At 45.8% G+C, this 12,229-nt stretch overlaps 1 protein-coding gene across 1 annotated transcript in view; it reads left to right on the plus strand.

Annotated features, from left to right (window-relative positions):
• Positions 1–12,229, plus strand: part of LOC144738515 (uncharacterized) — an 89,009-nt gene that overhangs the window by 61,969 nt on the left and 14,811 nt on the right. The window contains exons 23-24 of the mRNA XM_078621529.1: positions 2,273–2,393; positions 10,150–10,325. Coding sequence (XP_078477655.1) covers positions 2,273–2,393; positions 10,150–10,325 — 297 coding nt within the window. The remainder of the gene's footprint in view (positions 1–2,272; positions 2,394–10,149; positions 10,326–12,229) is intronic.

The raw sequence follows: 12,229 nt of genomic DNA on the forward strand, positions 1-12,229 counted from the left end.
CGACAGACAAATATGCACGACAGACAAATAATCCCTGGTGGGCAGTGTGGAACCTGTTGTTCTTACCTGTATAGAAGATAACTTGACTTGAGGTAGCCAGGCAGCCAACCAGGTAGCCAGCCCCCTGAACTATCGGCCCCTCCCCCTTGCTTAGGCCCCTCCCCTTACCCCCCCCCCCTCCCTTAGGCCCCTCCCCTGACCCCCCCTCCCTCAGGCCCCTCCGCTGACCCCCCTCCCTTAGGCCCCTCCCCTGACCACCCCCCCATATCCTTAGGCCCCTCCCCTGACCCCCCTTCCCTTAGGCCCCTCCCCTGACCACCCCCCTCCCCATATCCTTAGGCCCCTCCCCTGACCCCCCTCCCTTAGGCCCCTCCTCTGACCCCCCCCCCCTCTCAGGCCCCTCTCCTGACTCCCCCCTTCCTAAGGCCCCTCCCCTGACCCCCCTCCCTCAGGCCCCTCCCCTGACCCCCCCCCTCCCTTAGGACCCTCCCTTAGGCCCCTCCCCTGACCACCCCCCCCCCCCCCGCATATCCTTAGGCCCCTCCTCTGACCCCCCCCCCCTCTCAGGCCCCTCTCCTGACTCCCCCCTTCCTTAGGCCCCTCCCCTGACCCTCCTCCCTTAGGCCCCTCCCCTCTCCGTACCCGGCAGTATGTATCCACCAATCAAAGAGCTGTTTGTATTATATATATATTTATGCACGACAGACAGTCAGACAGACAAATAATCCCTGGTGGGCAGTGTGGAACATTGTTCCTTCCTGTATAAATATATATATATAATACAAACAGCTCTTTGATTGGTGGATACCTACTGCCGGGTACAGAGAGGGTAGGGGCCTAAGGGAGGAGGGTCAGGGGAGGGGCCTAAGGAAGGGGGGAGTCAGCTGAGGGGCCTGAGAGGGGGGGGGGGGTCAGAGGAGGGGCCTAAGGATATGCGGGGGGGGGGGGCGGTGGTCAGGGGAGGGGCCAAAGGGAGGGTCCTAAGGGAGAGGCGGTCAGGGGAGGGGCCTGAGTGAGGGGGGTTAGGGGAGGGGCCTAAGGAAGGGGGGAGTCAGGAGAGGGGCCTGAGAGGGGGGGGGGGGGTCAGAGGAGGGGCCTAAGGGAGGGGGGTCAGGGGAGGGGCCTAAGGATATGGGGAGGGGGGTGGTCAGGGGAGGGGCCTAAGGGAAGGGGGGTCAGGGGAGGGGCCTAAGGATATGGGGGGTGGTCAGGGGAGGGGCCTAAGGATATGGGGGGGTGGTCAGGGGAGGGGCCTAAGGGAGGGGGGTCAGCGGAGGGGCCTGAGGGAGGGGGGGGGTAAGGGGAGGGGCCTAAGGGAGGGGGGGGGTCAGGGGAGGGGCCTAAGGGAGGGGGGGGGGGTAAGGGGAGGGGCCTAAGCAAGGGGAAGGGGCCGATAGTTCAGGGGGCTGGCTACCTGGTTGGCTGCCTGGCTACCTCAAGTCAAGTTATCTTCTATACAGGTAGGAACAACAGGTTCCACACTGCCCAACAGGGATTATTTGTCTGTCGTGCACATTTGTCTGTCGTGCACGAATGCGCTGTCCAACCAAGTTCCTACCTGTCCACTCCGAAGGAACGTGTTTTGGGGTTAAATGCATCGACTGGGATATGATTGAGAGGTAATCCTCTTATATCTTACAAACTCGTCCAGAGAGTCCATTAATGGTGGGTACATTACCCTAAATATTTTTATTATCAGTCAATCAACAATTATTTGTGGGATAATTGTGTGATTGAAAATAAATGACTTCCTATACAACAACATTGCAGTGGCAATAGAAACGTCCATGCTGCGATGTGGCCTTTGTGAATTGTAAGGAGTTTTGATGTGGGTAGCAGAGTACACTTCATGATGCACAATTGTACACTGCAGTGAAGTTAAATTTACATATTGAGAGCCTAGGTAACCTTGAAGATTGAACGCAAGTGGCGCATGTGTTTTGCACGAAAATAAATGCTGCTTAATCCAGTTAAATCGGACGTTCTGCTGGTTGGCACTCGGGCTCAGGGAAAAAAATATATATTGGAGAATCAGATGTGACAGACGCACGCAACAGCACAATTTTGGCCATGCAACCCAAACATTGGACCACACAGTAAATAATTGTAGTCTGCACTCCTTCAACGGAGGAATAGCAAAACTAGACAAACTCTCTTGAAGCCCACTCGTGACTATCAGACCTCAACATTGGCATATAGCTCCTGAACATAGTGCCATACGTAAGCATAGAATGAATTTGAACTTGCTTAATCCTCATGCTTTGTTTTCTAGGCGCCAGAGACAAGAAGGTCATTGAGCAAGCTTTCCAGGAATACCATAGCAAGACGTGCATCAGGTTCACTCCTAGAAAACTGGAGGAAGAGCATTACATCAACTTCCAGGCACTGGATGGGTGAGTGTGGGTGCACGTGTGTGTGTGTCTTTGTTTCTGCTGTAATGGTGAATGTAGGTGTATTTGTTTGTATGGGAAGCGGTGGCGTAGTTCTTAGCATGCTGCGCTACAAACCTGGAGGCTCGAGTTCGACACCTGCTCACGGCGACCAACACCAGTGACGATTATTTGAACGGATCCGGGGCCTCCCCTAGGTCGACTTAGTCTTAAATGAGTACCTGGTGCAGTGTGTAAACATCGCCACTTGGGACAGACAAAGACAGCCGGCGATGTGCTGGCCACTCACCCCCTCGTGTGCTGTGCTAGCTAGTGGTCGACAAAAGCACTTGCCCCAAATGTCTGTTAAGGCTATACAGGGTGTCTTTGTTGCATATGCTGTAGGGATGAGTGTAGGAGTATCTGTTTGTGTACTGTAGGAATGAATGTCGCCGTATCTGTATGTGTGTGTGCAACGTGCACCTATAGTCTGGCACAAGCCACTTAGTGGTGAGTAGGAGTTATTGTTTTTGTTGTGTGTGTGCGCTTTAGGGATGGGCGTAGTTGCACTTATAGTGTGTTTACATACTATGGTTGTTAAAATCATAGTTTTTGTACATATAAAATTATATCAATGAACATAACATTATTTCTTTGAAACTGGCTCCCTTTAAGTTTGTATCTATCGCAAAAATTACTAGTTCGTGCACAGCATCTACAGTAAGAAGATGCATGCGGATCTGTACAGAAATGCATCAGAACCATTTTCCACACTGTTCTGACCTTGAACTTTTGGAACAGGAAAACAATCACATGTACATTTGGCCCTCCATTGCCATGCTTGTTGCAAACATCAATTTGACCAGGTACTTATCACCAAATGCAGAATTACAGAAAAAGCTGAACATTAAAAATGCATTACATTAACATGTATAGCAAAAGTCATTGGCCATATAGCAATATTGCACAGCAAACGTAATGTTGAATAACATTTTACCACCATGTCTAAGGTAAAACAACTTCTCCCGTCAACCAAAGTCATAATTCCCAGCTTAGAGGGAATCTTATCACCTTAATTGCAGCTGTGGACAGAGAAAGGTGGGTCATAATAATTAAGACAACAGTTGTCAGTTCCTCAATGACAAACAACAACAATACTGTATAACCATCTGCACTGTAGTTAGAAGGGTTAGCTGGGACACGATTGGTGTGCAAATATCCTTAGAATCCAACTCTGTCATGTGATCACATCCGGGTCTCACACAGGCTCTCCATTAACACCAAGCCTCACTGGGCCTGAAGAAGCCTGAAATATTATCATGCGAATCTGATGCCAGATAAGGCCTCATGAAGCATGCTGCTGTGCACTTTGTTGTTGCCAGGTTTGTCGTGCATGCTGCTGCGTGTTTAAAATGTTGAAATGACGAATTACATCCATTGTAACAGAGTGGTAGTGCAAACTGGAAAACCATGAGTTTCAAACATCCCTGCGTAAAATGCATACACCCATTGTGCATTTGTGTAAATACCTAATAATTTTCTGAAGTGCATTGAGGTTATCTTATCTTGTGTTACCATATTGCTGTCAGTCACATTTACTCAAGTTTAATTTGATGGTGATCAAAGACAAATGGACCACAAAGGACTTCTTCAGGAAATACTGATGTTTTAGCATATGCACAATGGCTGTGTTCTTCTTACACATTTTTTCATCTTGTTTCAAACTTTTGCTGCATATTTGCTGCTACTACACAAGCCACCTTAGTCTACAGCCAACTGCTTGTACAGAGCAGCAATCTGTAAGCATTACACCAGTACTCACTGGTGACTTATACCTTCATGTGGGGGCCTACATAGAAGCCTACGTCGGGGCCTACGTCGAGGCCTACTTCGAGGCCTACGTCGGGGCCCACGTGGGGGCCTACGTGGGGGCCTACGTCGAGGCCTACGTGGAGGGTGCTCGTCAATGGAAGCAGAACAATGAAGCTGATGGGCCAAACATCTCGCCTCTCCACGTCCACATCACGCAACTATTCGGCCTCGGCGCCTCCAGGCCGCACGCCCGCTGCTGCTCTGCTGTAGTACACACAGCTGCGGCTGCTTCGTGTATGACTCCTGCAACTGCAGTTGGGTCGGCTGCAGCTGCTACAGCAGCTACAACAACAACAGCAGCTGCAACAACAACAGCAGCTGCAACAACAACAGCAGCTGCAACAACAACAGCAGCTGCAACAACAACAGCAGCTGCAACAACAACAGCAGCTGCAACAACAACAGCAGCTGCAACAACAACAGCAGCTGCAACAACAACAGCAGCTGCAACAACAACAACAGCAGCTGCAACAACAACAACAGCAGCTGCAACAACAACAGCAGCTGCAACAACAACAGCAGCTGCAACAACAACAACAGCAGCTGCAACAACAACAACAGCAGCTGCAACAACAACAACAGCAGCTGCAACAACAACAACAGCAGCTGCAACAACAACAACAGCAGCTGCAACAACAACAACAGCAGCTGCAACAACAACAACAGCAGCTGCAACAACAACAACAGCAGCTGCAACAACAACAACAGCAGCTGCAACAACAACAACAGCAGCTGCAACAACAACAACAGCAGCTGCAACAACAACAACAGCAGCTGCAACAACAACAACAGCAGCTGCAACAACAACAACAGCAGCTGCAACAACAACAACAGCAGCTGCAACAACAACAACAGCAGCTGCAACAACAACAACAGCAGCTGCAACAACAACAACAGCAGCTGCAACAACAACAGCAGCTGCAACAACAACAGCAGCTGCAACAACAACAGCAGCTGCAACAACAACAGCAGCTGCAACAACAACAGCAGCTGCAACAACAACAGCAGCTGCAACAACAACAGCAGCTGCAACAACAACAGCAGCTGCAACAACAACAGCAGCTGCAACAACAACAGCAGCAAGATGGCGGCGGCGTGTGCGGCCGTGTGTGCGTTGTGCTGCATGGGTGTGGGCTGTGCGTGAGAGTGGGTGAGGGTGAGCTGCGTGTGAGTGAGCTGTGTGTGTGTTTAAATTTAGTGTTTTAAAGATGTCAATTCACCTGCTGTGTATCTTACTACTGTCCCTCCCGGCCATATCTAGTGCCACACTCAACTCTACAAACGGCTACCCGCGTTACTTCGCGTCAATACTTATTGCTAAATTTGCCACTACACCTGCTAATGAAACAACTTATAGACACTTCTACACTCCATCATTGTATCCTTTTAAACCCTATCTTTGTCCCATTACTTCACCAGCACTCCTTCCAAACTTCATTCTGCTCTTAAAAATAACACCATCTGCGAGCTGCTGCTATTCGTCCAAGGTTCGTCGCTCTTCATCCTTTCACAGAAAATACCTGTGCAAACTATTAATTCTACTTTTCTTATTTCTGGGTGGTATTGAGCTTCATCCTGGCCCAAATGTAAAGAACTCATATAATTCTGTAGATTTTTCTGGCAGAAAAGGTGTTGGTGTTCTACATGTCAACATCAGAGGGCTTTTGATTAAATTAAGTCAACTAAAACTAGAAGTAGCAAATCTTGACCCGGACATATTTTGCCTAACAGAAACATTTCTCACTCCTGCCGTCAATGACTTGCAGATTACGATTGACAACTACAACCTTTTTCGGCTTGACCGAGGATCTAAAGGAGGTGGAATTGCCATCTATGTTCGTAATACTATTGCATGTTCACCAGCTCACTCCTTGTTTAAAAAATGTTGCTTTGAAGGTCTGGCTCTCAGAATAACTCTCCCTAATAATCAACACATATTGGTAGTGTGCTGCTATAGACCGCCTAGTGGTAAGGATGTTGAAGCTGCATCTGCACTGAGAGAGCTTCTTGGGGGCCTCCCTAAAGGTGAAATAGTTTTAGTGGGTGATCTAAATTGGAATTGGCTAAACCCGCCGGCCGTGGCCACAAATTTTGCAGATGAATTTAACCTGTTTCAATTAATAAATGTCCCCACAAGACCCAACCTAAAAAATCCGGGACAGTCATCTCTGCTTGACGTCCTATTGACAAATGCCCCTCACAATTTCGCACTGACTGGTGTTCTAGGTAATAACCTTAGTGATCACTCCTTCATTTTTGGGGTGAGATCATCAGCCAGACACAAAGCCCCCCCTAAATTGGTTGAGAAGCACTCCATGAGACACTTCAGCATACAGGCATTTACTAATGATGTGCTTCACTCGGATATTGACAAGGTCTGTGATATTCCAAACCTGACTACAGCTTGGGAGACCTTCAGGTACACGTTTCTACAAATTCTTAACAAACATGCTCCGTTGGTTAAATTTAAAACTAAAGGCAATCGTCCACCATGGTTTGATCCTTTGATTACAAAACTCATGAAAACTAGAGACAAGGCTTGGGCATGTGCTCAGAAAAGTAATTTGGTTAATGACTGGCTAGAATACAGGATTTTAAGGAATAGATGCGTCAAAAAAATACGGCATGCAAAAAATGACTACTTCTCTTCTACTCTCCTTGAATCTCATGGAAATGCCAGGATTTTCTGGAAAACAATCAAATGTATCGAAAAGGCATCCAAAACAGATCATCTGCCCGTTCAGCTTAACCGAAATGGGGAATATTTTTCAGATCCCCAAAAAATAGTTGACAATTTTAACCTTCATTTTTCTGAAGCTGGTACCCTATTTGATAATCTATTGGGAGTCACCCCTGCTCATGCAAATTCCTACACCCCTATCCAAACATTAAGCGAATTTAGTTTTCAGCCAATCCACGAAAGTAATGTTCTGAAACAACTGTCCTTCCTCAAAGGGTCCTCCTCTACCGGAGCAGATAGTATTCCCGTCTTTGCTCTACTAAGTGTTGGTCACCTAATATACAAACCTATAGCCCATATTTTCAACCTGTCCATCAAAGAAGCATCAGTTCCTCTAGAATGGAAACATTCCTATGTTCGTCCACTTCACAAAGGGGGCCCTAAAGATGATCCAAATAACTACCGACCTATCTCAATTTTGTCCCCGTTGATGAAAATTTTTGAAAAATTATTGAACTACCAAATTATCAGTTTCCTGTCCGCCAACAATCTATTACATCTAAAACAATCTGGGTTCCGAAAAAAATACAGCACCACATCTGCTGCATTAGACTCTATGAATCACATTTACAGTAGCCTTGATAATAAGCAGTACTGCGCCTGTCTTTTTCTTGACTTGTCCAAAGCTTTTGATACAGTAGACCACAACATCCTGCTTAGTAAAATAAGTTGCCTCGGTTTTTCCGAAAACACAGTAAAATGGTTAAAAAATTACCTCTTTTCTCGCACCCAAACTGTATTCACAGATGGTTGGAGGTCAAACAGTGTTAAGATAACAAAAGGCGTTCCACAGGGTTCCATTCTCGGCCCCCTCTTGTTCTCTCTTTATGTAAATGACTTGGGCACTGAACTGGATTATTCCAGGGTTAATCTTTTTGCAGATGACACGGTACTAATTACTGCTGGCCGCTCTCCGGATGACGTGATTGCTAAGCTCCAGAGTGATTTCAACAAACTACAACATCAGCTAGTTGCTCTTAAACTAGTCCTAAATCCTGCCAAAACCAAGGTGCTATGCTTCTCACCAGGACTAAAGCGGGAAGTTATTTTCCCCAAATTACATTCCTTAAATAATGATCAAATAGAGCAAGTTAAGATCTATAAGTATCTTGGGATCATCCTGGATTCAAAACTGAATTTTGAAGATCACATTGATTATATTGGGAAAAAGACAAAAATTAAAATTGGTTTTCTATATCGACACAAGCACTGCTTCCCCCCTATGTTCCGTTTGGAATTGATTAAAGCTACCATACTGCCTCTACTTGATTACTGTGACATTGTTTATAAATCAGCCCCAAGTACTGTACTGAAGAAGCTTGACTCAATGTATCACTCGGCCTTAAGATTTGCATTGAACTGCCCATATAGGACTCACCACTGTGACCTCTACATTGGGTCAAACTTAACATCTCTGAATGTTCGACGGCTTGTGCACCAGATCTTATTTATTCATGATGTACTTGCAAAAGAATCTGCAGATTACCTGCTGGATCTCATCTCTGTTTCAAAGAACAAATTTGACCTAAGGTCTACACTCATTTACCAGCTTAATATTCCCTATTGCCGTACATATACTGGAGGAAGGGCCTTTGCTATTGATGCCCCCAGGGTCTGGAATGCTGTTGCCAATAAATTGAAACTTGAGTCACTACCTATGAGATCTTCACTCAAAACTGCTCTAGAGGAGTTGTACACCCCTAGCTGCCAGTGCTATTCAGTGACCTAAAATAAAATGTTTCGCTCCGGATGATCGCTACAAAGTATGACCTGTGTTTTGATTTAGTGTGCTGATCTTAAAGGTGGAGTGACTCATGCAGCCAGCTATGGCTGCAGGGTTTTGGTAGTACATGTTGTTTATGCCATTTATTGTGAAAATTCTGTCAGTTCCTATGATTGCTTTTTCATTGTTTTCATGGCTTTATTTTGGTGATTTCGAAAAGTGTATTGGTTTAGCCATGTTTGTTTGTTGTAGTACAGAGTTAGACTGATGGCCTTAATCTAAGCTGTCTTGTGGTTGTTGTTGTTGTTGTTTGACTTGCATCCCACTGGGATTTTTGCACACAGCGTTGGTGTACGGTGTTTTTTCTGCAATATTTTGCTGTCTATTCTTGGATTTTCTGTTTGCACTTAGTCACATATTCACTTTAAGATGTTTTTTGTTCATGTTTTTGTTTTTTGTTTGTTGCGGTTGCACCCGATTCAAGAGCTGAATGGCTCACAGGGCTATACCTAATAAATGAACTTGAACTTGAACTTGATGTTATATTCCAACTCCTAATTCGTTGTTTGCCATTGTGGTCTGCTGAGACTGGTTGGAAGACTAAGCAACAACTGGTGATGATGTCACACATGCAGTCACACTGTGAATAAAGTTTAAATATTAATACTATTCAAGGCTGCAGAAACCTCAAATCTAAGGTGCATTCATTATTAAAATTCCACTATAAATGTTAATTTCCTGACTCTAGGTACTGGTAATAAATGCTGAAATATGGTTGCATTTTACCGGTTATTGTTTAACATCCCTGGTACATACTACAGGGGAAAGTGTCGGTGCACCTGTGATGAATGTCCATGCAGCTTCTGCAAACTAGTGTAGGTTTTTATGTGCTGTGAGTACCAATATTTGTTCATGCATATTTTTTCCATACTTTTACTTTTCTTGAACTGATTTGTAGAACGTAATATAATTAATATTATTCCACATTTCTGTATATGACCCAGGCTGATATGACATAACAGAGAATAGATGTAATCAGTTCTTAGGTTATTATAGTGGTAAGAAAAAACAAGTTGCTTTTTGAACAATGATGCCGGTACAATAATTCTACCTTTTTCGAATGTGATGGGACCTTTAACATCCACCCCGATGCAGACAGCATATATTTTACCATTAATACACCCAACGTATTAACCGGGGCAACCAGGAGCTTGAACCACTAACCTCTGCAACAAGCGGAAAATGCCCTGCCACTCTGCCCTGTTACTGCCCCAACTTAATTGAGAAGAGGATGACCTGGTTATATCAGCACCAGTTTGTTTTAATAAAAGAAGATGACAAATTTGGACAAAAACACAAACTTTGCAAAGCATGTTGTGGATATTTATTGTTATTACTTATTCTGTTATTGAAACTGAATCTGAACCATGTTTTTGTGTGAGCAGGAACTGGTCATTTTTGGGTCAGAAGGGAGGGGCTCAGTCCGTGTCCCTGGAGCCCGGGAAGGTGACCAAGGGCGTCGTTCTGCACGAGCTCATGCACGCGCTCGGCTTCCAGCACGAGCACTGCCGCAGCGACCGCGACAAGTACATCACAGTCCAGGAGGACAACATCAAGGAAGGTAAAGAAATATTAAACAATCAAGTGGCAAACATGGAGGCTATCATTTGCAGTATAATGTCCTGGACCGACTGATTCCTATGGTAAAATCAGCAGTGATCTCTGCGAGATTATCAACAGTCAGTTTAAGCGAGCACGTTAGCAGTGCAAAATATCACTTGGGAAATGCAGTAACTGTGACCGACGTTGTTGTTGAAGACATGTATTTCAGATCAGTCTCCTAACGTGCAAAGTGGCATACCGATTATTCACGTACCTGTCACAACGCTATCATACAGAGACTGGAAACCACTGCGCCACAATGCTTTCCATCCGAAGATCTGGTCATCATCGGCGTGTCGAAATCCTGCATCGACGGTTGATTCATTCGCAGCTCACTGTTATTCTTGATGAACTCGTGCACATCCAAACAAGCACAAAAGGAACGGGGAAAGCATGCAGTAACTGGCAGTAACTGGCTGTGACTGGAGGCGATCACTGTGAAGCAGACGCAGAGGAGGCTGGAGTGTCTTTGGAAGAAAACTGGTTTCAAGACTCTCCGACTTGCTTAGAGCTGCCTGCAGATCTGCCGACTCCTTATTGAGTCTCGCAGATCATACTATGTTTTAAGCATCAATGACTCAGCTTGCGACCCCTGTGTTTTTTGGCGCATCGTGAAGGGCTTTGTGCACTCCAACAATCCATCAGCTAGTCAACCCGATCCATGCACATTACTTGCGATATTCTTCACCAATAAAATAGTGACGATCAAGATGGCAGTTTCTCACTTGAAGGCAACGTATATTCCCGGTCTGCCATCTGAGTGTGAACATCCTGGAGCCAATGCAAAAATCGAGACCCTGGCACTAACGTCGGTGGCAGCGGTGTCGAGGTTCATCGCACGGCTACCAAATAAGACATCGCTGCTCGGCTGAAAAAATTTGGCTTGAGCAAGAGTGACGCTGCAAACTATCACCCGATCTCAAACTTGAGTATGATTTCAAAGGCCATAGAGCACCTGTATCTGAAGCATTTATTTCCTCACATTGCTGCGATGGGCAGATTAGACCTGTTGCAGTCGGTGTGCGCCATAGCATTGGTTGGCCTCGATATCTCAGCCGCCTTCGACACCATCGACCATGAGATTATCTTCAGGTGGCTAAGTTCAAGATTCGGTATATTGGGTAAGGCCCTGGGATGGATGGAGTCATGCCTACATGATCGATCACAGTTCATCAAGCTGAGCAACGAAGAGTCATCGCGTATGCCTTGCCTAGTTGGTGTACCACAGGGGTCCATCCTTGGGCCCTTCCTCTTTTCAATATACGTGTTTCCGATCACCGATAACATCTCATCGCATCACATCAAGTACCATTTAATATGCTGATACACAATTATACACCGCAGTGAAGTCAAAGTTAGATATGGAGAGCCTCAGGAACCTCAAGGATTCCACAAGAGTAGTGCAAATGCGGCTTGCACGAAATGAAATGCTGCTTATTCCAGAAAAAAAAAGTTCTGCTGGTTTTTACTCAGCCTCAGGACAAAAGAATATGGGAGAATCAGGTGTGGCAGTTGCAGACTCCTGGATTCTGTTTTCTAGTTATCGAAAGAGCCTCGGCACCCTACTCGACCAGAATGTTTTTTGATGACCACGTGCAAACTAAGTCAGGTCCTGCAATTTTCATATCAGGGCTCTACAACACATTCGACCACTATTGAGTCGTGACACAGCCAACACGGTGGCGTGTAGCATAGTATCGACAGCTCGATTATTGCAACTCGCTACTCTACAGGACGCCTGACAAAAACATTACTAAGCTGCAGCGTGTACAAAATTATCTGGCACTTGTCATGACGGGTACTGCAAGATCTGACCATGTCCATCCAGTTCTCACAAATGAACCACAATACCTGACTGATCTT

The sequence above is a fragment of the Lampetra planeri genome, unplaced genomic scaffold (genome assembly GCF_965212315.1).
Source record: "Lampetra planeri unplaced genomic scaffold, kcLamPlan1.2.h2 scaffold_103, whole genome shotgun sequence".
In the NCBI taxonomy this organism is placed as follows: Eukaryota; Metazoa; Chordata; class Hyperoartia; order Petromyzontiformes; family Petromyzontidae; genus Lampetra; species Lampetra planeri.